The sequence below is a fragment of the Dryobates pubescens genome, chromosome 3, assembly GCF_014839835.1.
Source record: "Dryobates pubescens isolate bDryPub1 chromosome 3, bDryPub1.pri, whole genome shotgun sequence".
NCBI lineage: Eukaryota > Metazoa > Chordata > Aves > Piciformes > Picidae > Dryobates > Dryobates pubescens.
Window position 1 is genome coordinate 32367218 of NC_071614.1, and position 27825 is coordinate 32395042.

Consider the following 27825-nt stretch of genomic DNA (forward strand, 5'->3'; position numbering starts at 1 on the left):
CAGTGGATGTGGTAAATAGAGTCTCTACCATGGCAAATCCCACGAACAAGCAAGAAACTCTACGTTTCTTGGGGATAGTGGGATTTTGGAGACTACACATTCCTGGATACAGTCAGATTGTGAAACCTCTGTATGATGTGACTCGAAAGAGGAACAGTTTCCACTGGGGACCTGAACAACAAGCAGCCTTTGACCAGATAAAGCAAGAAGTAGTCCAAGCAGTGGGTCTGGGACCTGTGCGAGATGGTCCAGACATTAAGAACATTTTGTACACGGCTGCAGGTGACAATGGTCCAACCTGGTGCTTGTGGCAAAAAGCTCCAGGTGAGACACGTGGACGACCTCTTGGTTTCTGGAGTCGAGGTTACAGAGGTTCAGAGGCTAATTACACTCCAACAGAGAAAGAGATTCTAGCTGCCTATGAAGGAGTGAAAGCAGCTTCTGAAGTAATTGGAACTGAGTCACAACTTCTCTTAGCTCCCAGATTGCCAGTTTTGAATTGGATGTTCAAAGGCAAAGGTTCCACACCACATCATGCCACAGATTCCACCTGGTCTAAGTGGATGGCCCTGATAACACAGAGAGCTCGAATGGGAAATCTTGAAAGACCTGGTCTGGTGGAGGTGATCTCAAGTTGGCCTGAAGATACCAACTGTGCTAAACCTCCAGAGGAGAGAGTAACTCGTGCTGAGGAAGCTCCTCCTTACAATGACCTTTCTGATGATGAAAAGAAATATGCTTTGTTCACAGACGGTTCCTGTCGTCTCGTCGGGAACAAGCGAAGGTGGAAGTCTGCCGTGTGGAGTCCAACACGCCGAGTTGCAGAGGCGAAGGATGGGGAAGGAGAATCCAGTCAGTTTGCAGAGGTAAAAGCTGTCCAGCTAGCTCTCGACGTGGCTGAACGTGAGAGATGGCCAAAGCTTTATCTCTACACCGACTCATGGATGGTAGCCAATGCTCTATGGGGTTGGCTAAAGAACTGGAAAAAGAATGGCTGGCAGAGGAAAGGAAAACCCATCTGGGCAGCTGAACTGTGGCAAGACATTGCTGATCGAATCGAGAGAATTCCAGTGAAAGTGAGACACATTGATGCTCACATTCCCAAGAGCAAAGCTACTGAGGAACAGCAGCACAACCATCAGGCAGATCTAGCTGCAAGAGTTTCTCAAGTAGACAAGGACTCTGAACTTGATCTCGACTGGAAACACCGAGGTGAGATATTCTTAGCTCGGTGGGCTCACGATTCGTCAGGACATCAAGGCAGAGATGCAACATACCAATGGGCTCGTGACAGATCCATAGACATTTCCATGGATGCCATCACACAAGTCATCCATGACTGTGACATTTGTGCTGCTATTAAGCAGGCAAAGAGAATTAAGCCCTTGTGGTATGGTGACAGATGGTCCAAATACAGGTATGGTGAAGCTTGGCAGATTGACTACATCACTCTACCACGTTCTCGTTCTGGTAAGCAGTACGTGCTTACTATGGTAGAGGCAAACACTGGATGGCTGGAAACTTACGCAGTCCCACATGCAACTGCACGCAACACCATTCTCGGTCTGGAGAGACAGATCCTGTGGAGACACGGAACTCCAGAGAGGATTGAGTCAGACAACGGAACTCACTTCAAGAACAACCTTGTAAAGAGCTGGGCAAAAGAGCACGGTATTGAGTGGATTTTCCATATTCCTTACTATGCACCAGCTGCAGGGAAGATTGAACGCTACAACGGTTTGTTGAAGACCACTCTCACAGCCATGGGAGGTGGATCTTTGAAAAACTGGGAGAAACATTTAGCACAAGCAACCTGGCTGGTGAACAGTAGAGGTTCAGTGAACCGAGCTGGACCTGCACATTCTGATCTGCTACAGAAAGTAGAAGGTGATAGAGTTCCTGTTGTTAGGGAAAAGAATCTGTTAGGTAAAACTGTTTGGGTATTTTCGCCCTCAGGAGAGGCTAAACCTGTCCGAGGGGTGGTTTCAGCAGAAGGTCCGGGTCACACTTATTGGGTAATGCAAGAGAATGGTGAAATTCAGTGTATTCCACAAAGAGATTTAACTTTAGCTGAGAGAGTTTAATTTCAGAATGTTGTACAGCTACAGCGCGTCCAAAGGAAAGAGTCCCTGAGGAATCTACGGTGCACGAACCCTGAGAACCCTGAGAGCCCTGAGTCAACTGAGAGTCCCTGAGTCCCTGTTTCCCTTTTTCTTCGCTTCGTCTGCGGAGAGACAAACTGTTTTCCATTTTCTTGATTTTGGATTTTCTTGGACTTCTGAATCATCTACATCTGAGTATAGCCGGAATGGACGATGAACTTAACTTACGAACTGTAAATATTGTTCTGGATTGGATGGACAGTACGAACAGCCAATGAAATTGTTTAGAAAGGGGTGGACTGTGGTCGTTTGAGGCTGTGCCTTTAAGAACAAACACTGCTGGAACACACTGGCTAATGTTTTTGGTACTAGAACCAAAACATTCTGATATTCTAAACGAATTTCATTGGTTGATAAACAAAAATTCAGCTTTAGATTGTGAAGCGGTTGGAAAATTTTTTTTTCCTCAGTTCAGTTCGGTTTTGGGAGTTGGGGGAGTTTGGTGTTTCAGCCTGTTCTCCCTGCCTGCTTCTTCTGCGAACTGCTGGACTTGGCCTTCAGATAAGCAAACACTAATCCTGCATGGGCTTTTGAAGCTTGCTAACAACTCTTTTCCTTAGTAACTTGCCTTTCTCTCTCTCTAACCCCTTTTTGGGGAAAAAAGGGAGGTAAGGGGGGGAGAGAGGGGGTTCCAAAGAGGGGATCCCTCCCTCAGGGAGGGAATTTTTGTTGTGTTATTTGTCTTTGCTGTGTATTTCTGTGTATATATTGTAAATACCTGTATATATTGTGTTATATATAACCTGCTTTCCATATATGCTTGTAAATATATAGCTTTTGCTCTTCGACTGAGTTAGCTGTGGTTTCTTACTCTGTAGGGGAGGGAGAGCTAAGCCCTCTCTCAACCTACCACAACACAGATCAGAGGTATTTCTGCAAAAAAGGTGTTATCCCGGGCACAATTGTCTTTCTGCTTCAGCACATTTGAACATTAGGAGGAAATACAAACAAAAACCTCCTTCCAACCTCAGCACTGAGTTAAAAATAAAATACTGAAGTAGTGGAAGGACTTTGCCACATGATGGTGCTGACAGCCCTGAGTAAAACAGCCTGTTAACAGCGCAAACCATTTCTGCCTACTGATCCTCTATGCAAGACTTCAATTTTACGTGACTAATAGCAGCTAGTATTCAGTTAGCTTTAATTTAGCTGTGCTGAACACAAGTTGAGAATTACACCTTTTGTTTTTAAGAACAAGTGAGTTCACAAATAGGGCAGAAATAATGCTGTCACCAAATCCTGTTCCTGAATTATCATCTGTCACTTCTCCCTTCAATTACTCCCACTCAAAATGTGAATACAAAGATTGTACACAGCTAAGTGGGAAAATTAATACCAAAGGTTAAGATCCACCATGAGTACAGCAATTGGTCAATTCTCCCAGACAAAGTGGCATGCCTCACTTGGATTTTGCTCCACAACAAAGAAAATAAGCGCTGGCTACAAATAAGCAACGTAGTCATGGAAATAAAAAAACTAAACTAATCTGAAGACTTTTTGCTACATGATACCACTAAGTGTTCTTTGCTATAAATACAGAATTGCTTTTTGATCATTTTTTATTGCAATTAAAGAGATTTATTATTCTGCAACAGGTATAAACAAAAATTACATGGTTTGATAGCTTCTGATTAGAGCTGCTCAATTAGTAATTTTCTGAATATTAATTATAGTATAATTTCATACTTAACGAATTTAATCACTAGTATCAGTGTAGCCATTTTTAAACAAGTAAAATACTACTGCTGTGTAAATGAGTAACTTTTAAGACCTGATTTTCAACTGAACACAAGACAAACCTTTCCTCCATTATCTCCTATACCACAGTAGAGGACAGTTCTCTACCTTTAGTTTTTGATAAGCTTCTATGTTCCTAAGCATCTTGGATGGCATCACTCAATACCCTTTTTTCCTATATTCCCCCATCTATGGAGGAATCTATGCTCATGATGCAAAGGTTAACACCACAGTACAGAGAGAACCAGTCTCAAATTAAAACTTACTTCAGTTTAAATAAACTTAAAATTCTAAAGAGCCAAGTGATCAAAGTTTCCACTCATACAGTTGAATCTCGATTCACACCTGAAGATACCATTTCAAGAGATGAAAATAATTTGTTTACTCATATGCAGAGGTAACATGGCTGATTTTAGCAAGTACTTTTCATATGAAATGCCTGAGCATGCATGTTTTAAAATATGACTTACAAACACTGCCCCAGGAAGCCAAGGAGCCCATTGAGCAGGCTTACTTGTCAAAACACTGTTGGTCAGCCACAGTTCACTATTCACAGAACAGAGCACACTTTTCCAATATGGTTAAGCTGCAGTAACATCTGAGTTTCTTCTTTAAGGTGCAACCAGCATGTTTGTTTAAGCTTCTGACTTTTTACACACAATCCAAACAGTTTGACTTGGCAAATTTTTCAAACAAGAAGCCTTTCAGAAATGTGTCTGGGTGTTAACAGTAGCTTTACTTAAAAAAAAAAAAAAAGGGTGTCCTTTAAGAATAAAGTGGTAAAACATCTCTAAATATTGTGGAACTGAAAACCAGAATATAGCACGAATTAACATCACAAGATATCTCAGTTTCTGAGCATTATGGCTGTAAATTGTCTAAGGAGTGCTGTGACTGTTTTGTGTATTTCTTTCAAAAACATTTCCCATCAGAAGCATTTTCATTTCTAATCACTTGCTATTCAAAACTGCAGTCACTATCAAAGGACTATAAAGCAATTAAAACTTAACTGGGATTATGCAGCACAAATCACATTCTTCAGAATGTAATGCAGCACCAAAGAAATACATGTTTCACAGAAGTGTAGTTCCTCTACTCACTTTAAAGACACTTCCATAGCATCAGACAGGACAGATTCAGTAGATGGCAGCAAGAGCAGTAGATGGTAGCAGTATGATGTTTTGCAAACAAGTACCTAAGGCTCAGAGTAGCCAAGCTAAAATTGTGACTCATTTAGAAGAGCACAGTCTGAAATTCACTGTGAAGAAAACTGGTCCCACCTTTTTCTTCAGGCCTCAAAGAAGGGAGCTTCCTCTCTCCAGCTGGCAACTCAGGCTTTGGAGCTGAATGCAAAAAAACAAGCCATAGACATTTCTCAGCAACTAAGATCATTACAGCTCTTTAAGTAAAAGTGCAACATACATCAATTTGTGTTCATATTTTCTCCTTAGCAGGGAGTCTAACTCCATACCAAAGTGTTTCCAAAGTAGGCTCTGTCATAATTGCAAAAAATATATAGCAGCAGTAAAATACTTAAAACAAAAAGCAACCTCAAACTGTGACAATGGGTGCCTGCATGACTAGGAAATGCAGGACTACTTCTTTTGAAGTTATGCACTGCCTCTGAAATTTAGTATTTCTTCAGACATGTACCACCATACATGTACTACATACCTGGACCTTTAGCTGGAGGTGGAGGTTTCTTTGGCTTCTGCAAAAGGAAAGAAAAACAAAAAAAAAGTCAAATAGACAGATATTCTCTGTCACAGAGTTATTTGTGTTTTGTTTTGTACACTGTAATGTCTAGCTTGTTTACTAACTGATTTCAAAGTACTTCACAAAGGAGGCAATCGCTACAGACAGAAAACACAGGGAACTGGAGTAATTCCTCTGATCTCTTCCAGACAAAAAGTTGTACAAACAGAAACAAAATGCACATTTCTTTAAATCAGATCAGTGCTTCAGCAATGTGCATAAATAGTCAAGGGCTGAAGAATGAAAATATAAGAATTTCCCATGAATTGCTCTGATTACACTCATGCTTATTTCAATATGTAAAGCTCAATCTCAGTGGCACAATAAAAGTTTGAAAGAGTAATCAGGTAAATTTTTGAATCAAAAATAGTCACTCTCAGTTGAAAAACAAAAAAGGTTCTAAATCAAGTGTCAGAAAAACTACTTCAATTAATCAACTTCTAAATGCCAACAGCATGAGAAAAAAAAATAGCAGCATCTGCAACAGACTGCAGTTACATGAAAAACAGTGCTTTGAGCTTCCTTACAGCTCACTGCATAAGTGATAAGTGGGAATGGCAGACAAACTACCCCAGCCATTAAAAATTTACTAAGTATTATAGTGCCACATTTGGTACATTGAAAATAGCTCTATTCTTAAATGCAGTCACTCACAACTTTCCTTAAATTAGTTAAACTGTATTTGAACCTCTCTCCTGATGAAGGAATACTGGCCCCTCTCAGGGCAGACATCTCAGACCACCACATCCTGAATATCGTTCATGGGAATGCTGTACAAGAGGAGTCTTTGTGGTTGTACTAAGAATAAGACTCACTGAAAGAACTATCACAAAAGCCTACAAAAACACTCATTCTTTACACAAACACTGCTGAAACTGTATGGGCTTAGTCTGATATAGCCCCTCCAAAAATGCTTTATAGTGGGTATCTTTGAAACAGTTGCTGTGGATGGATTTCAACTCTGCGCCCCTACCACTATTGAGTAAACTCTTCTTAATGTAGAAAGATTTTACTCAGACAAGTGAAATGTAATTAAGCAAGCATGAAAACCCATATTGTATTTCTTTCTCCAGTTCCAGAGAACACAAAAGCTACTGATCTTGAGTAACAAGACCGTAATTCCTTTCTTTCCTCCCAACAGCCCATTATCCAGCCATGCAGCACTGCTGCCTATATCAAAAACAATTACACTTGGAAGTTCAGCATCAAATGGCCATTATGTGATTCTGATCTCTGTTTTTATTAAGTTGATATCAAATAGCTGATTACAATAATTAGCCATCCAGTGCCTTGAATGTCAATGATGCTCAGTGAAAGGTGAATCCTTGTACTGAGGCACACTACATAAAGCAGACTAAAGGATCAAAGCAAAGGCTGCCTACAGGAAACAGAGTTTGTGGTAAAAGAATAAATTCTCTCTCTCTCTGGAGTGATTTTGTATTGCACAAGAGGTATATTACCCCCTCACCCTACAACTCAAGCCATATGTTACAGTATTTATTTATCCTTGCAAAGCTGAGAATCAAGGTGAAGAGAAAATGCTAACTTGCAGTAACCAGACTTCCTGTGCACCTTAGGTAACAGAGGTTAAATGCTAAGATGATAACTATTTGTCAGGTTGTATCTAGCAATCGTCTGTGAAAGTCTCCAATTCCAGACCAAACAGCACTACATAAACTCTGAAACCCTGTTCTGTCAAGACACAGGCTTCAACACATAGATGTCCTTATGTGAAGCTGAATCCATCCAATCCAAGCATGACAAACATTTGTGAAATAACAGAACCACCTTTGCTACACAAACTTGTCGGAACCAAAACATCACACTAGTCTCAATTAAAAAAAATAAATTATAAAGGAAGAACCAAAATCACTAGACCAAGGAGTGCTATAGGAAAACATTAATTTCTACATCTTAGCACTCAAGGTGGTAAAAATAAAATAAAATAAATATTTCTACAACCTGCCCAAAGATTAGCCTTCACACACTGCAACCTACTGTCAAGTTTTAACACAGAAAAATCCCAGTCTGTCCCACAGGGGTCATTCAGCATTTTGCAGTTATAGTTACTTAAAGGACTGCAGATGGAAGAGACAAACTGCTCATCTCCTTTCAATGAGTGAGGATTTAATTCAGCAGTTATATACAAATTGCATCTACATCTGTTTCTGTACAACCCAATCACCCTCATTAGTTGCAATTAATCCCCAAAAGCATGCTTCAGTTTAATCATGGAATCACAGAATCACAAAATTGTTTCAGTTGGAAAATATCTTTATCATCAAGTCCAACCATTATCTAGCTCTACCAAGTCTGGTGTTAAACCATGTCCCTTAGCACCTCTGCATCTTTTGAGCACCTCCAGCAATGGTGATTTAACCACCTGCCTGGGAAGCCTATTCTGGTCTTTAATAACCCTTTCAGTAAAGGTTTTTGTTGTAATGACAGCCCCAAAACTGAACACAGTACTCAAAGGTGAGGCCCTGAGTAAGAAGTTAAAACACAAATATTTAACACTTAAATCCTTCTTCTTTGATATAGCTTGGGATGGAGTTAAACACTGTCACAACTGTAGTATTATTTTAAGCAGCACAGCGTGCTGTGAAACCTTTTATTTTTCATACTTCATGACATTTGTGATACTGCACAATACACTTAAAAACTTACAGGGAAGTCTTTATCAGACTCTTGTATTTGAACAGCAAAATTATCTGGGAAGACTCCTTCTTTACCATTGAGTTCTCCTTTCCACCAGCCTGGCTCTCCAGTGTCCTAAAATAAACAACAGGACATTCCATTCAGTCTTTACTACATCTCCTGAACAAATACAATTACAGGAACATTTTTTTGTTTGGTTTTTATCCACCATATAAAATAATTGTTTGTCAGAAGCATGCATTTATAAGAGGTATCTTTTTGACAACCTTAGCACCAGGAAACAGCCAGAGATAAATCAGGTTTGCTCAGTTTTTGCTTGTCTTCTAAAAAGGAGGATGAATTTATAGTACATCATGTATGAGGTAAGGGTATAAAGATAAGATCTGCAAAAGCAAAGGAAGTACATAAACCTAGTTATGACATGATTGATTAAGTCCACTGATCTGAACGGAGTGAAGAGCAAGTGGCTATACCCTACTTAGGGGAAAAAAAACCCCACATATTAAAACATAAGAAAAAAAATAATGTAGAATTAATCTGGTGGCACAGAAATCCATTACAGGGTCTTACTGGATCAAGGCCTTAGTTTGTCCATAACAGAAAACATGACATTATTTGAACATTTTAGCAGCATAAACAACAGTTTTCCTCCATGCCTAAAATACTGCAGATGTCACTCCTGCACCGAAGTCGCAGTGGATTACTGCTGAGAGGTGCCACTGTTAGTAGCACCAAGATAGTAGTTCATCCCAAAGTTCAACAAGGAACATTCAGCACTCAGTTCAGCTAACACACTGAAGAGGTCGAGAGGAGGAGGGGGAAATAAAATAGAAAATATTAAAACACAAACAAACAAAAACAAAAACAAAAAAAAAACCACCACAACAACCCACCCCACACTAAAGGAGCAATCAGCAGGCAAAACCTCTCAGTAGGTGATTAGTGCTGAAAGTAAGAGTTGGCTGAAGTTTTTGTTTGTTTGTGGGTATTTTTTTTTTCATTTCTCCCTCTGTTATTCTTGAAATTAAATACTACAGAGTTCAATTTCTGAACAGTGTGCAGTCATGAATGCAATAAGGCATCTTGTGCTAAACGTCATTCGACCAGTGCTGAGGCATACAAGCAAGTCAGAGACAACTCCATGGAAAATGATCATACACAGAAAAAACAGAAGAAACAGCCAAGGGGGGCAAGCTTTACACAAAACTTACCTGCTAAAAGCAAGATCTAAAGCCTGGCCTGAAGCAGGCATGTGAAAATTACATAATACTCTCAGACTCCAGAATGTTTTGGAGGTAGAGCTCTGGATAACTCTTCTCTCCAGTCTGGACCAGTCCATGCTTTGAATAAATTGGTTTAAAAAGGACGTACAGGCAAGAGATTCAGCCTTCCATAACTACTCATTAGCACTGTAACTACAGTCATTCATACAGATAATACAATTTTCTCATTTAGAAAAGTGACCAACTTTCCCATAAACTGAAAATCCTCCTAAAGGAAAACCAAAAAACCAACAAACCAAAAGTGTTGCTTTTCTTCTGTAACTGTGTGAAAGCTGAAAACAGAAAAAAAGAAACTTTCCACGTTTTGTAGGCAAGTTGTTCTTCCTTAATATAGCAGCACAATCTAAAAACAGACTGCAGAGTATTGCAGGGAACCTAAGTATGGGTAGGTTCATCTCCTGCTTAAAACCATCTCTGCAACAACATGACCTTTCGAAAAGGTGAGCTTAAGATTCAGCACAAGTAAAAGCATTCAAGTAAATAATTGTGTTTCTCTAAATAGCCAGACAGTTGACTTCTGTATGGTTATTCTGAAATACCAAGTATCCCTAACACCTGGACTTCACTGTCCTACTAAAAACATTTGCTCCATTTTTTTTCATAATGCCTAGAACAAAATCAATACATACACATCTTAATTTTTTGCCTTTTGACACCATAATACTTTCCAACAACCACCTCTGGGTCAGCATGATGAATCACTAGAGGAAAAGTACAAGTTGTGAAGGTAAAAGGGCTATTTGCAAAGGTTTTCCAATTTTCTCACCAAAAGTTTATTTGGTACTGGATCTACACTGGCCTTTGAGGAATCCAAGATAACCTCCCATTCTAGAACAACCTTTAAATACAACTGTATCTCCACCAAGTACAGAAGCAAAGAGTTGACCTTCACATGAGACATCAGTCTACAGGAATATCCACCCCAACAGACTTTCCTGATTTCCTATTTTACACATTATCTACCCATACAAAATCACAAAGGCTATACGAACAGTTTAAACAGAGCCACTGTCTTACCTTACTGATTATTTGAATGATCTCGCCTTCTTTAAAGCTGAGTTCATCATTTGAACCTTCATAGGAAAATATTGTCCTGCAATATTCCTTGGCTGAAATAAAGAAGGACAATTAACTACATTTGCATACTAAGGATAGCAGAAGACATACAAGCTCACTTATGCTGTCTGAAAGGAGAGCTCTGAAATTAACACTATATTCACACTTCCTTCGAGTCCACTCATCTGAGACTGTTTTATGTGAATGACTGTAAACATCTGCATAAGAAAAAATAAGATTACATACAGAATCATTTCAGCTAGAGAAGACCCTTAAGATCAAAGTCCAACCATTAAGTTCTCCATGTCCCTTAAGCACCATGTCTGCAGCTTTTAAATACCTCCTGCGATGATGACTCAACCACCTCCCCAGGGAGCCATTCCAGTGTTTGGTAACCCTTAATTTACAGAGAATGGAGATACATCTTTGTGACATCAGATTAAACTCCAAAACATTTTATTCCACAACAGTAACTTAATTCAAGTGCTTTGATTTTGGAAGAAAACTACTCGGTTAAAATCGCCAACAGTCCAGCTAACTCTCCCCATAGCACTGTACTTTCATTTTTGAGCTACTTCAGAGAAAGATGTCTTTGAGCTTTTTATTGAAAGTAAATGTATTTTCTCAAAATTGATCTATTTCAGATTTGCAGTCCTAATTAATTAAATACATGAACTTGTTTCAGGGTGACATTCTTTATTAACTCAGCTACAATTTGCCACCTCAGCATCTTACTCTGTCAGCCTGACATTCTGATAGTAGTTAACATGAAGACATATTCCAGTTTAATCTTTCCCAAAGACTCAGGACTAACAACAAGAGGAGCAGGAATCAAAGATGTTGTATTCTAACAAAGTGGGGGGAAAACCAGGTCAAACTGTGATTTTTTTACAAACAAAATATTTTTATATACTCATGCAACACTCCAAAACAAGCTTCCCAGAAACAGCAGAGCACCACCAAAATAAGCCACAGTAGTCTAAACATTTTAGAGATCTCTTTGTTTGCCAACAGATGAAACAGTTTAATTTTGCTCTCTCAAAACTGAGGATAATAAACTATAATATGGTCTATATTGAAATAAAAACACTGAGGAAGAAAATCAAGTTTTCTTCCAAAGGCTGTAAGGTGTTCTTAAATGGTATCTGTAGGTACAGTATACTATTGTCTATCCAGTCACAAGTGGTGTTCCCCAGAGCTCAGTATTTGGGACAGTTCTTTGCAGTGATCTGGACAGGCTCTATTGAGTGCACTCTCGGTGAGTTGGCAGATGACACTAAGCTGGGAGGGAGCACTGATGTGCTCAAAAATAGAAAGGCTCTACAGAGGGATCTGGATGCGCTGGATCAAGGGCCTGCGGCTAACCATATGAGATTCAACAAGACTAAGTGCCAGGTCCTGCACCTGGATCACAATGCTACAGGCTTCAGGAAGAGTGGCTGCAGAGTGGCAGTAGACAAAGATATTTTTAGGCAGACTTGGGTTAATTTTTGTGCAAAATGCCAAACAAGTGACATTTCACAATGCTTAGGGCTGCATACTGCCTTGCTGGTTCTTCCAGCAACAGCACTGGGATGGTTTAAAAGCAAGATCCTTAGACCATCCCAATTTTGAAGTTCAGTAATGATTTCAAAGTTGCAAGTAATCCCCAATTTCCATGATACCTGTTGTACACAAACTTTTCATGTATGCTTTGCAATGTAAAGCCATTACAGCAGATACTTCTTGACAGTAATCAGCTGTTAACACAGAATTGTAGAATCACTTCCATTGGACAAGACCTTTAAGATCACCGAGTCCAACCATTATCTAACTTCACCAAGTCCAGTGCTGAACCATACCATGATTTTTATGCAAACATGGAAATGCTATTTATAGCTATCCAATTCAACAAAGCCCAAATACAGCTCAAATGGCAAGAGTGCTCCATAGAATGCTGTAGATAGAGCTAGACTAGGGCTCTGCCTAACAATGTGCCATTTTGAGTGTGCTGCTGGGCTAGGTCACACACCTCCTGAACACAGGCAAAAAGTCAATTGTTTGAGGAAGCTTTCTTGTTTCTGCAAATTATGCATTCTATATAAAACAACCTCCTTACACCAAAATAAGGTATTTCCACAGAAAACAAAAATAGAGTTAAAATTACAATACAGAAGTCAAAAAAATCCTGCTCTGGAACTGAGCAAAATGAGCTGTCTTCCCATCCCAGAATTGAAGTTAATTCTTTATACAGGGCTAGCATTCACGCAAAATGCCTTGGGTTGGTCTAAATGTATCTCTCTAGATAAAACTATGCAATTTGACAGTCAAAGGAAGTCATAAATAAATTAAGAGATGATAAAAAATAAAAAAGAAGTTATTACAAAGAGGACTGCAATGGAACTTGATTATTTAGGGAACAAACTTCAACACAACATGGGCACCAACCTTCTGATGCAAGAAACTTCACACAGCTTCAACAGCACGCTAGCAACTCCACAATAAATCCTGGGCCTAAAGAGTAACTTCCATAATTTAGAGACAGAAATTGAGTCAGGAGACTGTTCTATAGCAATAGATTTAAGTGCTTCTCAGGGGTCAGTACTGGGACTGGCACTGTTTAACATCTTTGTTGGCAATGAGCACAGTGGGATCAAGGCCTCTCCAGCAAGCTTGCTGACAAGACCAAGTTGTGTGGTGTGGTTGACGTGCTGGAGAGGCGGGGTGCCATCCAGAGGGATCTGGACAGGCTTGAGAGGTGAGCCACTGCCCCTTGTGAGGTTGGTATTATCTTCAAACTACAAGAAGCTAGATTGAGGCTAGACATTAAGAAGAAATTCTTCCCCATGAGGGTGGTAAGTCACTACAATACTTTGCCCAGAGAAGCTGTGGGGGCTGCAACCTGTAAGTGTTCAAAGCCAGGTTGGCTGAGGCTCTGAGCAACCTAATCTAGTAGGTGTCCCTGCCCATGGCAGGGTGGTTTGAAATAGATGATCTTTAAGGTGCTTTCCAACCCAAACCATTCTATGCTTCTGTGATTTCCAGCATCCCATCTGAACAGCAAAATGTAGGCAAAAAATAAGACAATTTGAACATGTATTAGAAAAAAATTCTACACGGTAAGGGTGCTGAGACACTGGAACAAGTTGCCCAGGGAGGTTGTGGATGCCCCCTCCCTGAAGGTGTTCAATGCCAGGCTGGATGAGGCCTTGAGCAGCCTGATCTAGCGGAGGGTGTCTCTGCCCAGTGCAGGGGCCTGGGTTGGAACCTTTAAGATCCCTTCCAACCCAAACCATTCTAAGAATCTAGTAATCTATGACAACATGGCAGATGAACGCAAAAGGACTGCGGCAATAAAACTTCCACTTGTATAACTCCTCAAATATTGCCCAAAATCACAGAATATGCAAAAGATTTTAACATCAAACAATATGACAATCAAGTACTTCTCCAGAGAGCTCTACAAAGTAATAGATGTAAATTTCCACCAGCCTTACCTTTTGATTTACTTTCAGTTTCAGATTTTGCTGCTTCTGATGTGTTTTCAGTTTTTGTTGTACTGGGAAAATGAATCAGCTTTGTTCCCGGGGGATGATTAGGTAATGGCTACATGAACAAAAGAGAACTTTGTTAACAAAAATTCTTTATAAGTTTTATTTTTAACTAGGCTACAGAACACACTTAGGTTTTCAATAGCTGAGGTGATGCAAATTACCATCTCCAAGAGATTTGATGAGCTTCTCCATTAAATATGTAACTTACTGTAGTTATTTCATTACAGCCACTGCAATTAGAATTTTATCTACTGATTGAAGTCAGAGTACAGCTTTCAAATTGGAAGCCAATCTCAGGACATTGCCAGATATACTTCTGCAATCACATTTTGACAGTTTCAAACGTTACTCTTCCAGCATTCTGAAAATTGCCTCCTCCAGCACAGCACAGAAGCAGACATTTAATAGCTCTGCTGAAAGTAACTCGCTGACCATGCCTACTTTCTACTGGAACACAGCAGGAAGGTTCAGTAGCCATACACCACCTCAGCTGAAGAGCAAATCAATTTTTAACTACTCAAATATAAGAGCACATGAAAACCCATCCCAGATTCCCTTCACTCTCAGCCATTCATACAGACGCATACAAAACAAACATCACTAGTGATTTCTCCTGAACCTAAAAACCACAGAGGCATTGCAACCATAGTAAGTTTCAGAATTAGTATCTAACCAAAGCCATTGTTCCAATTTTTTTTTTTTTATATTCTTTCCCCTCCCCCCCAGGTGACTTACTGAGCTGCCAGAAGGATTCAGACAGCTTCAGCTGCATCCACTTCTTCACAGCATTATGAGCTACAAACATAGAACATGATCTTATAGTCAGCACTTACCTGAGCAGCCCTAATGGTGTTACTGACGTGAAAAATTCCACTACCTTTAGTTACTCTGTTCATTTTCATTTTCTACTGTCAAAGAACCTAGTTCTATTTTCCTTAAAACCAGATAATGCCTGTGGGATGGTGTTTGTACTTCTGACATACCACAGAGGAAGCCACAGTCACTCAGGATGCCCCTGGAGTACATATGTAATTTAACTCACCCCAGAATACTATAAGAAGGAAGTACTGAAATAAGCCACCTATGAGATTCAACAAGACCAACATGGAACTAGTTCTCTACATTTCCCCTTTCCAAAGCAAGAGGCCATTAGAAGTATGAGAGGAAGTTTAAGCAGGCAGGGTATAAATAGCCTGGGCAGGATGCTGGGACCAACTGAAGCTCTCCTAAAAAGGGGCACATATGTAGTCTTAAGCATTTCAGGCGCATCAGTGCTCAGACTTCCTATGATGAACAGTCTCAGAATTACCCAAAGGAAAAGAAAGCCTTCTATACTCCACTGTTTCCTAATGATGGTCCTTTCCTTGCTTAAAGGCTGAGATCATTCCTCCATTTAACTTTAACATGAGCTGAGAACAAACACAAATAAGCCACCCATTTTCACAAGACTTATCTCCCTAGGGCTCCAAGTGTAGTTCTCCAATTCTGTGCACCTTTGGGATGACATTTACAACAAATAAGCAGAAAATGAAATGCTAAACTCAACTGTTTATTTCACTGTCTTTAAGCTATGCAAAACTGCTTTCTTATTTCACTTCCCCTCCTGCTGAGACATGGTCTACAACAGCTTTCCAGAACAGCCAACCAATGAAACAGAGCACCAACATATTTCAGTGTTTCAGAAGTTTAACTTTTGTAAGATGTGACAGTCTTGTCCCAGACTAGATACAAAATTTGTTGCAAAGAGAACTACAAGACCTTGTACTATAGATGTGTTTGAGAAGTTACTATGTCTTGCACCACATGGCTTTGAAACCATTTTTGTATCAACTTATTTTTCCCTCTCTAATGTTTTCAAGACCAAGACAGCTGAACAGACCTTTTGGAATCAAAAAAGTTGGTGTTGGGTGTATTGTGTTTTGGAGACAACAGCCCTATGAGATGATTATGATGTGACTATGGGACAATATAGATAGTGCATTCAGCATCTGTAAGATTCCATTATTTTTACAGAAAACCCAAAAAATGGCAACATGAATTGCTACAAACCTTATCTTGCTTTTTCTCTTCCGATTCATTACTGGATAATCTTGTCTTAAGTTTCACTGAGCCTTCTTTAAAGATATCTCCAAACCCAATGCCTCTGATTTTCTTTGGCTGTGCTGGTCCGGATCCAGGTTCACTCCCATTTCCTGGAGATGCCACAGGTGAGGTAGGATTACTGAAAACAGACTCTGGAAGTTAAAAAAAAAAAAAAAGAAAGAAAGCAAAAAGTTGGTTTAATATTTGAAATTATTTATTTGCTCCTCTGGGGAAAAAAGTGGAAGTAACACAGCTGTGTGTACTGCTCTTGTTAAACAGCTTTTCTAGGAGCAGTACTGTAGCTAGAATACCACACATTTGTTTTTCTATATTTAACATAGAACCATCTGAAATGACACCATTATTGCACTGAATACATTGGCAACTAACTCCTTAGATCATAGTATCTCTTGCCATTTCAATTATCACTCAGGCTCCAAAGCCTGTTAATGTTATCCATTAGTTTTCTGAAGCTCTGCTTATGCATTGTCTGAAGATCTGTTTTCAGTCCAACATTTAAAAGCTTGTCATTCGCACAGCAACAGCTGCACAAGCAATAATCAATAAAGGTTCATCATGAGTCCTTCCATGTCCCAACAGCCATGGGGATAAAACAAAAACAAAGAACCCAAAAAATGTGTTTCAGTAGGGAGTGATGCCTCTAAGAGGCACCAAAGTGTAATTCTGCTGCTGCTCTAAAGGCATTATCAAAAATATCTGAAAATAGTTTCTTGCAAATGTATTTAAATACTGTTTTAATCTGATATGGTTTAAAGTTTTAGTCCATTACCCAACAAAGGGTAATGGTTTCAGAGAAGTTAGATTTAGATTAGACATTAAGAAGAAATTATTCCCCATGAGAGTGGCTAGGCACTGGAACAAGCTGTCCAGCAAAGTTGTGGAGGCTGCAACATTGGAAGTGTTCAGAGCCAAGCTGGATGGGGCCTTGAACAACCTGGTCTAGTAGAAGGTGAACCTGCCCTTAAGCAGGGGATTGGAACTAGATGATCTTTAAGGTCCCTTCCAACCCAAATCATTTTATGATTATATCCCTCTTAGATATCTAAAAGGCTACAAATTTTCTTGGATTAGGAAAGTCGATGTCATTTTTGATAGACCATAGCTCAGTGAAAGGGGCATTTACATGTTCCCTAGGAGTGAGGAAAGAAGTAGCAGATACTTGCTGTGATGACTGTGAAAGTACTGAACATTAAAAGATAACCCCTGTGGGTGTGAGAGGCTGAAAAGCCTAACTTGATAGTTGCTGGCAGAAAATATAATTATTTTAAATCACTGTTCAGTCCCACTGACCTCAGTATTCAGGAATTAAGACCAATACATATCCATTTGTAAATTCATCTCACCAGACCCCACTAAATTCAGGGTACTTGACCTTCATGGTGACAGCTATCTGAGACTGATCAAGACAAACAAGTCTATCCTACTGCAATTATTCCCATAATAACAAAAAAACCCAAACAAAATCTAAGCAGACTTTTCTTTCCTTACAGACAGCTATCTAAGCACTTAACACTTTAATTACTGTTAAGATCACAGAATTGGTTTGGTTGGAAAAGACTTTCAAAATCATCAAGTCCAACCACTATCTAATTTTGTTGAGTCTGGTGCTAAATCATGTCCTTTAATTGTTAAACTAAACCATACCAAACAACCACGCCCCACCTTCTAGGATTCAAGTTGAGTCCTTCTATGTTGATCAACTCAAGTATGATCAACTCAAGTTTTAATTCTCAACTGACATGTTGAACACAAGTTTCCTGTTAGAGAACTCATGCCTCTGACAACAAGACTGAAGAGGGGAAAAACGCTATTAAATGGAAGAATATTTTTTAGCCAATACTAAAAAAAGTCCAGCTATGAATATGATAAAATTTCTAGTAATCAAATGCAGGATATACATTAGCAAGCAAGGGATCTTCATACTCAGAATCAATATTTTCTATAATGAAATTATTTACCATTCTTAAGAAGCTAAAAAGCTAAAATTCTTTACAAGTTTTGTGGTGCTAGAAGCATAATACTACATACTAAACCCAAGACTCTTGCTCCCAATGCCCTTCTAGAAGTATAATACTGTCAATTATACCCAAGATGTAAAATGACTTTGCTAAGTGATTACAACAAAGAGAATACCACCTGTGTCATCCAGAGCATCCTGTGCTTCTCCATCATCTGTCAATTCCAATTCTTTCACAAAGTTTGAAGGGAACAACCCTGCCTTGCCATTTAGTGTTCCACTCCACCAGCCATCTTCTACCTGTATAGAAATATTTTGCACGTTACCAATAAACCAAATTTCTATCAATTCTACCTATAATTCATTTATAAAACTCTACAAAAAGCCTAGAAAAGTTCAAATGACCATAGTTTCTTTTTAGAAAAACCTAACAAAGATGTGGAAACAGCAAGCAGAAAGAAGAGCAAGAAAATAGTTGTCATTTCTAGCTTCATACCAGTTAATCCACAGGAGCGGCAAAATATTCATCCGCTTTCTCAGAGTAAGCCAGAATAACAGGCATTATATATCTATCAGAAGAAACTACTGAAGTGTTTATGAAATAAACATGCAACTTTTAGTCAGGCTTTCTAATGAATTTTTTATGTATTCTTCCTGTCCATTTGACTTTTTCTCTACTTTGTTCAGTTCCCTTCAGCCCTATAGCTCTGAGAGAATGGGAGTTGTTTAGTCTGGAGTAAAAGAGGCTGAGGGGAAACCTCCTCACTCTCAACAGCTACCTGGAAGGAGATTGGGATGAGGTGGAGGTTGGACTCTTCTCATTAGTAACAAGTGAGAGGATGAGGAAATGGCCTCTAGTTGCACAAGGGGAGGTTTAGACTGAGTATTAGAAGAACTTTCTTCACTGAAAAGTTTCTCAACCGCTGGAATAAGCTCCCCAGGGAGGTGGTTGAAACCTTATCCCTGGAGGTGATTAAAAGACAAACCACAGTTTAGTACCACATTTGGTTGGATTCAATGATCTTAAAGGTCTTTTCCAATCCAAAAGATTCTATGAATTTATGCACTCTGCAGGGGAGTTGGACTAGATGAACTTTAAAGATACCTTCCACCATAAAACATTCTGGGATTCCATCATTCTATTCCCCCTGGTCTCATATCCATTGAGCAGCTTCAATTTCCACCAGAAGACACGAGTTTCAAAACTACGATTTCTACAGATAATGTAGGGTAGGGCAGAGGAAAAGTCCTTAAAGACATCATAGAGTGACAGAAAACTAAGTTGTCCACTCCTTACAGTAGGAGGCCACTGGATGAACTGACACACACCCAGTTCTAGATGTGTCAGAAGGTACAGATGCTATCCCATCAGAAGTGGCCAGCCAACAAAGATAGTACACAGATTTTGTGGTGGCACACAGCGGTCCTAGAGATGGACCAAACCTTGTTGGCTTTGCTATTCCCAAGACAACTCTGGAAATAAACCTGTTCAGGGATTAGGGAACAAAAATAACCTTCATGCTCAGTTATGTGCTTGGATTCCTCATGTGCCCTTTATACCGCAGTACTCCAAAATTTCATGGAATTTCCAGGAATATTCCACAGTACGAAGCTGAGCATGCATAAGCAACAATGTAAAACAGCACCAGAAGACAGAGTAGAAACCATGCTGTTCAAATTTATGAAGACTGTTCAAAATGAATTAAATAATTCAAACGTATTTGCCTAATGAACACTATTTGAAACTATAAATAAGATCACATTGACAAAAATCTCATTTCAGTTGCTCTGTTTTGGGGCTGAACATTTATTTCTAAATAAGGGGGGGGGGGAGAAAAAAAAAAGGGGCAACAGAGAAAAAACAGCAGTTGTTTATATTATCTTTTTTTAGCTTTGTTTTGTAGGTCACGCCGCTGAACACAGCGCAGTTTTTAAACGCCAGCCTACCTCCAGGCAAGCAGCATGCAAAACCTGGCAGTTAGAGAGACAGACAGGCAATGAAAAGAGCATTGTTCTTTTTAAAGACATCTTGGTGCTCAAATAGAGCTTTGCTGTGGATGGTTTAAATTCAGTCTGGTCCTCCAAAATGTATTTTAAGAGCAGATTACTGACAAATGCTGACCAGGCTTTGGAGCTTTGCACTTCACATAATGCATTAACGGAAACTGAAATTCAAATGCCTTGATCCACCCATACTACACCCAAGAGCCATGAGAAAGGGACTTTTAGTGTTTATGATACAGGAGGCTGCTTGAGCATCTAATCTTCTGCCAAGAAATAAAGTCAGCAAAGCACTTTGCACACTTGCAAGGCAAAGTAATACCAGTTCACAGTTCAGGAATAAGGCAAAAGAGAGGGTACTTGCTTCAGCTTCCTCATCCTGCTGTCTTTAAAAAAATTGAATATACACAAGCAAACAGATCTTTTTTATCAGTATTTAAAAATAGGTTTAATACATTCTGCATGATTTGGTGGAGAGCATCTGTGCATTTCTGGGCATGAGCACCACAGATGGCTATTTCACAACTCTTCTCTTCCATTTCAAAACCTTACCACGTGGCACAATTTCCGTAAGGGGGAGATATAGCTCTGGCACTCACATCAGGGCTGTCTTTGAGTGTCAATTCCATCAGCTTATTTCTATAAGATGATTAAAACTCAGGTTTCTCAACAAAGGCAGGGGGAGTGGGACGGGGCGGGGGGGAAGCCCAAAACAAGTAGTGCTGCCAATCTGAGTTTTAAAAATGAAAACTCTAATAACAGAGTCCTATGAATTTCAATCATGCTTGAAAAACAGCATGCAAATACTATAAATATAAAACTCCAAAAATTGATCTGCTGTTTAGTGCTGCATCTGACAGAAGGAGTGGGGAAGATATAAAAGAGAAACAAAAATTTACATTAATGAGACAGTTATGATGTGGACTTTGTGACTCTATTTTGCATGCAAACCTCACAAGTCATGTAAACAAAAACCCCTGAAGATTCAGCCAGCACATACCACAAGGAGTTTCTTCCCTAAAAGCTTCTCCTGATTGTTTTAGCCTGGCTGTCTTCAGTATTAGCCATTTAATTTCTGAACCTGTATGCCTCTACCTTTGATTTCACAACCAGCAGTGCACATTAGAACTACTCAATTCATGATAATAATTTCAAGGACTAAACACTGAATGATTCACAGATAAGTGCTAGAATTTGAAGGGAAATTAATCCATGCAGAGGGACGTTGATGAGCTTGAAAACCAGTCCAATGCCAACCTTCTGAAGTTCAATAAAGCCAAGTGCAAATTACCATACTGCACATCCAATGGATAGTATTTCCTATCTGAAATATCTGAATGTAAGCCAGCATTGTGCCCAAGTGGCCAAAAAGGTCACCAGCATCCTAGTCTGTATCAGGAATAGTGTGACAAGCAGGACTAGGGAAGTTATTATCCCTCTGTGCTGAGGAATATGATTTAGCACCAGGTCCGTTAGATAATGGTTGAACTGAATGGTCTTAAAGGTCTCTTCCAATTAAATGAGTCTATGATTCAAAGCCACCAGCACCTGGTGGTTTTGAGCTACAATGAGTAAATCCAGGAGCACAGCTTCAGCTTTAAGAACACTAATTCCTATACTATTTTTACAACATCGTTATACTTGGAATAATCAAAAGAACAATTTTACTTTTGGCCACATAAAGAGACAATCAGCTCTGCAAAACAGCTTACCTCTTCATTGATGTCGATCACATCCCCCAGTTTGAGTTCCAGCTCATCCTCGTTCTGTGGGACATATTCAAAGAGCACTTTGCACTGCCGCTTCTTGGACCCTGAGTCAAGGGAAATGGCAAAACTAAGAAAGAAAACTGGTTTTTCCTACACTCAGCTTCTGAAGATGAAATCTGACCAGAAGACCAACAAACCTTCCCAAAAAGCTACATAGCTTGCGCTGCTAGTTTTCTGTTTCCCTTGTGTCACTCTAGTAGTGAGCCTTATCTTAGATGGAGCTTGAAAACTACTGAGCTTCACAGACTGTTGATTACAAATAAACACTACACTGCCAATTACCAACATGCTATCAAAAGCATGTTGACACAAGCAAGTCAGGTATACCCCACTACAATGATTTTTCAAGCTATTTCCTGCCCCAAGTCTGAATAAATGACAATTGCTGCCAGCTGCAGAGTTAGCACCTGCTTAGAAGAAAACATGCAAGTTTGAGCCTCCAGTCTTCAAGCAAATTTGAAAGACGGAGATTAGGAGGAAGAATATTTTTACCAAAATGGTGGTCAAACACTGTCAGAGGCTGCCCAGACAGATAGTAGATGCCTCACCCCAGAATAAAACTTTCCAGGTCAGGCTGGACAGGGCTCTGAGCAACCTGACCTAGGAAATGGTGTCCCTGCTCACTGTGGTGGGGTTGGATTAGATGACCTTTAGAGGTTACTTCCAACCTAAAACATTCTATGATTTTGTGACATATTTTGCTCTGCAAAACACTGAAGTGCCAACGGCCTTTTTGCCCTCTAATAAAGACCTTGATAACTACTGGTCTGAGGTAATGCTAATTTTGCCCAGGTCTTCTTTCAAAATCCACAGTAATTTTTATCTGTGAAGGCAAAAAAAAAAAAAATTCCTTTTTTCTCAGTGTCAGTATGGAGTGAAGAAATTCAACCAACACTTCAACTAGCAGTGTTTGACAAAGGCAAAATTAAAATAAAGTGCAGTCTTAAGACGTTTGCCATGTATCATAAGAGCTTTGCAGGCATTAAAAAGACAAAATTACACCCTGCAAGGGGAGAGCATTGAAGTGGCTGTCAGCAGCCTCTCCAGCCAGAGCAGCGCGAACCTACAATTGCCCAATTATGCAGCACATATCCTGGAGTGAGGCCGCTGTTGAACACAGAGTTTGGGCATTTCTCTTTCAAACAAGCAGCCGTGCTTTCAGACCTTTTCCACAACAGAGCAACCAGCATGCTTTTGAAAGTAATTGTCACCCTGTGCTATGACACACACGCTGCCTATCCTCCCCCAAAACAATCTGCCACATTTTAAGTGAAAATATAAATGGAAAGCTCAAAGTGCTAAAGCTTGGAGGAGGTGTGTAATTTCCACACTTTCTCTTGCACTCCTGCAACACTCAAGCTTCAGCAATTAAGACTAGCTGGGTGAAAACATTTCAAAATACAGGTCCAAGATTGATCCTTGTATTGTTGCAGCAGCATTGAAAGTCCAAAGTCAGACATTCAGAAGACTGCCAATCCCAGAGTCCTCAGCAGAAAATGTGCCAGGCACCTGAGTAACATTCAACATCTAAAACTTCTGAGAGAGGGCTCACCAAATCAAGAATTTTGAACATGCTGGTATATGGTCAGTGCTCTAGAGAGCTTAAAAGAGGCAGGAAACAAATAAACCAAAAGTATGAAGCTCTCTATGGGCTCTTTCTAATAACATGTAATTGCCCACATAATACACCCTGCTTCTAACTCCACTGAAACTCCTACATCAGCCAAGAGGGATTGTTAACAGTAATTGCAATAAACGGTTCACTGGCCTTTACTACCTCCTGCAGCGCTTTCAGGGCTCCTCCTTTGTGCAAGATTAACTGATACCAAAAAAAAAAAAAAAGGCAAATTAAAAAGTCATGGTCATTTGGTCTAAATTTATCTCAGCATTTCTTTCATATTGTAATTCTATCTACATGGGGAGGACAACAGGGAAACTCCACACCCAGGACTCTTTCTCACCTGAGGTCTGTTTTCAAGGAGTTTAGGAAGGCTGCCTTCCAGTTTTGAAAGTCCCCTAGATTTAACCTAGGAAGCTAAACAATCTGCTCAGAAGAAAAGCTCCAGCTTTATGTGGTGCCACAGGACTGCTGGGCTGGCAGCCCCTGGGCAATACTGCTCATTTCCAAAACAACCTGTCTGGCTGCAGGTTTTGTTTGTACAGGGTAAACCAATGCAGCCCTTTGTTGCCGTAACTTAGCACACCTGTATTTTCCCTTATCTGAATAAAAGGCAGCCATCAACTGTCTGCAGTGTACTGCCCACATGGTATAAAATACACTAATTCAGCAAGAGCTGCACATGAGAACAGAAGAGACTTCCCAGGCAGAGGGAACCTAAGCCATCACACACTGAAAACTTGCTATTTAAAGAGGCTTTTAACATTGTAAACCTCATTTTACCAGATCGGGAAACAGAAATGGAAAGATAACTAAGCAGTGAAAAGCTTTTGAAGGGAGTAAGCGATTGCACAGGCACAAGGCAAACAGGCTCTGCAGGAGCCGTTTGAACAGTCTTCCAGGAAAGACCGAAGAAGTAAAAGGGAAGCACAGCGATTATCCCTGTGACAGTTAAACAATTGTGTGCTTAAAGTAAGGTGCTTGAACACCATTTTCTTCTAGGATGCTAAGACTAGCCAGAGCACTGTAGAGTTTGAAACCAGTCTGTACCTACTACTCTGGCCATGGCCACACAGTCACCGGTAGGAGGATGAGACATGCTGAATATGGTATTGTTCCAGAAGTAGGGAAACCAGAATGAGTAGCTGACACTTGCACTGGTATCAGATGGTCTTCACAGAGTCAAAGAATCCTAAAATATCTTGAGTTGGAAGGACTCATAAGGATCATGCTGATGCTCTTCCCAAGCCTGGTTGCACTAATTTAGGACAAACATTCTTTTCTCAGGCTAGGTTTTCAAAAGCCTGCTACTGAAAACATCTAGCAGGCATGTATGTGGTGTTGCTAATATACACATATAGATTAGATTCACCAGAAAGTATTTTTGAAGATAATCACCTTAGTCATCTCTGAGATCTCAACAAATTTGTAGATCTGGTGGTCCCATTTTGGTGTTTTAGAAGACAACTACTGGCTCTTCTCCTTTTATGGGAAGAAACTCAAAGCATAAACATGCCAGAAACAGTAAGTTATAAATTCTTTCTTTTACCAAAAAAGCAAGCTTAAACTGTAAATGCCTGCAAGCCCTTAAGAGAGAGGAAGTCAGTGTACTTTAGTCTCATGTAAGGACTGAAGAGTCCAAACAGAAATTGCAAGTCTATTTTCTGGATGCAGGGAACACTATGCTTTCTGCTCTAGATTTCAGCTACTTTGATTTAAATACTGTCATTAAAACAGAGAAACCACAGACACAAAGGCACCAAGTTTGCACTCCTGATCATCATAGGGGTGGCAGTTGCAATCAGGGGAAGACCACTACTTTGGTATCACCAACTTGTTCTTATTTTACACAAGCAAAATATCTACTGAACAAGAGGAACCTGAACTACTTGTCATAAAGCCCTGAGTTTGTAGTAAAACTTATGTTAAAAGAAATGATCGCAGGAAGATTTCTGATTATCATGAACAAGCCTGCCTTTCCAATTCAAGCACTTATTAATACAATCAGAGGTCACACAAGCCCTCACATGCACCCTCAATAAGCTTGCAGATAACACTATGCTGGGAGGGAGGGTTAATATGCTTGAGGGTAGGAAGACTCTGCAGAAGGACCTGAACAGGCTGGATCAATGAGCTAAGGCCATCTGTATGATACTCAACAAGGCCAAGCGCCAGGTCCTGTGCTAGGGTCACAACCACCCCAGGGAACACTGCAGGCTTGGGGAAGAGTGGCTGGAAAACTGACTAGCAGACAAAGACCTGGGGGTGCTGATCAACAACCAACTGAATAAGAGCCAGCAGTGTGCCTAGGTGGCCAAGGTGGTCAACAGCATCCTGGCCTGTATCAGGAATTGCATGACCAGCAGGACCAGGGAAGTGACTGCGACTCTGCACTGGTGAGGCCACACCTGGAGTACTGTCTTCAGTTTTATAAGAAACACATTGAGGTGCTGGAGCAGGTCCAGAGAAGGGTGAAAAAGCTGGTGAAGGCTCTGGAGAACAGGTCTGAGGATCAGCTGAGGGAACTGGGGTTGTTTAGTGTGGAGAAAAGGAGACTGAAGGGAGACCTTCTTGCTCTCTACAACTGTCTAAAAGGAGGCTGGAGGGAGGGAAGAATTGGTCTCTTCTCCCTAGTAACAAGTGAGAGGACAAAAGAAAATGGCCTCAGGTTGCACCAAGGGAGGCTGTTTTCAGTTGGATGTTTGAAGAAACCTCTTGACTGAAAGTGTTATCAAACACTGGAACAGGCTGCCCAGGGAGGTGGTTGATTCACCATCCCTGGAAGAATTTTAAGAGACACAGAGATGTGGTGCCAAGGGACATGGCTTAGTATCAGACTTGGTAGAGTCAAATAATGGTTGGACTCTTGAAGGTCTTTTCCAACCAAAATGATTCTATGAAGTTACTGAGCAACCCTCTAGAATCTGGGACAGGTCCAAATCCTGTTCCCAGGAACATTCATCCCTATTACCACTGTCAAGAATTACATATAAGCTTTCTGCCCACACTTCAGGAACAGAATCTGGCTTTGAACCAAAGCCTTTGCTTCCACATCTCTAGTTTTCCAGACAACATTAAAATTAAATCTGACATTAAATAATACAATGTTTATTAGAAAATCACATGTCAGTATCTTACACAACTGAAGGACTTGGAAAGACTACATACTCTTCTTGAAGTTTTTGGACGGGGGATGAGGTTGAAATCCTCCTGCTGGAAGCCCATAGCTGCTCATACGTTGCACAAGACTGGCTACATTGCCAGATTTCTCCCTTCTGACCGGTACAGCATCATCCTTGGGCTCTACATCCTTCTTAACTTCCTGAAACAAGAGAATTTTTTGAGACTGAAAGGTTGTTTCAATTACCCAGGAGGGCAGCATTTTCAGACAGGCACTCCATAGACAAACAGACTTCAGGTACTTACCATTTAGGTGTGTAATGATGTATTATACTCAAAAATCACGGCATCCTGCAACTAAACATACTAAAGGTATTCATAAACTTGATCCTTCCATATAGTCATGCTAGCAAACAGGTAAGATCATGTGCTTAGAAAATTTCAAAATAGAGCAGTATTTTAGCCACCTACTCCAACCCTGAGAGAAAGAGCTCTGATCACATAAGTCCCATATTACAACTCCTAAAACAGCTCATATCTGAAAGCAGTCTTTAAAACAGAAATGTTACTTCAGCACTAAACACATTTTCATATATAAAACTCTATTATATGATCATGTCTGCCTCAGAAAGCTCAAAGGTTAATAAGAGACATGATGCAATCATACTGTTGAAAGACAAGTGAAAAAAAGTGAGATACAAGAAGCAGTGGGAGGAAGTGAGAGGAAAGGTGTAGGAAGAAAGTAACAGAGAATTATTTTTTTTATAATTGTCTCCCACCTTTCTATCTTTTTTTAAATGAAGCTGTTAGCATTGGAATTGAATGTGCCAATCAAGACTAAGAAGCCCATAAACAAGAAAGTATTGTTCTTGACAGAAAAGGCCATCTATGAAGCAATTACTCTACTGCATCAACTCATTAAATGAGACTCGATGAGAGAACAGATACTCTGAAAGAAGGAAATCATCATTTTGCACATGAAGAAATCCATTAAGTCAGATCAATGGCCCATCAAGTGCAAGACACAGCTCCCAGCAGCCACGATCCCAGATGCTTGCAATCCAGATCTTCTC

At 40.0% G+C, this 27825-nt stretch overlaps 1 protein-coding gene across 2 annotated transcripts in view; it reads right to left on the reverse strand.

Annotated features, from left to right (window-relative positions):
* Positions 1-27825, reverse strand: part of CD2AP (CD2 associated protein) — an 84667-nt gene that overhangs the window by 20512 nt on the left and 36330 nt on the right. For both annotated transcript variants that reach the window (XM_054179917.1, XM_054179916.1), the window contains 9 exons: positions 26801-26954; positions 21958-22058; positions 18424-18544; positions 16234-16418; positions 14128-14236; positions 10613-10704; positions 8322-8426; positions 5574-5610; positions 5180-5242 (listed from right to left, as the gene is read on the reverse strand). In XM_054179917.1, the coding sequence (XP_054035892.1) occupies positions 5180-5242; positions 5574-5610; positions 8322-8426; positions 10613-10704; positions 14128-14236; positions 16234-16418; positions 18424-18544; positions 21958-22058; positions 26801-26867 (880 nt within the window). In that variant the 5' untranslated portion in view covers positions 26868-26954. The remainder of the gene's footprint in view (positions 1-5179; positions 5243-5573; positions 5611-8321; positions 8427-10612; positions 10705-14127; positions 14237-16233; positions 16419-18423; positions 18545-21957; positions 22059-26800; positions 26955-27825) is intronic.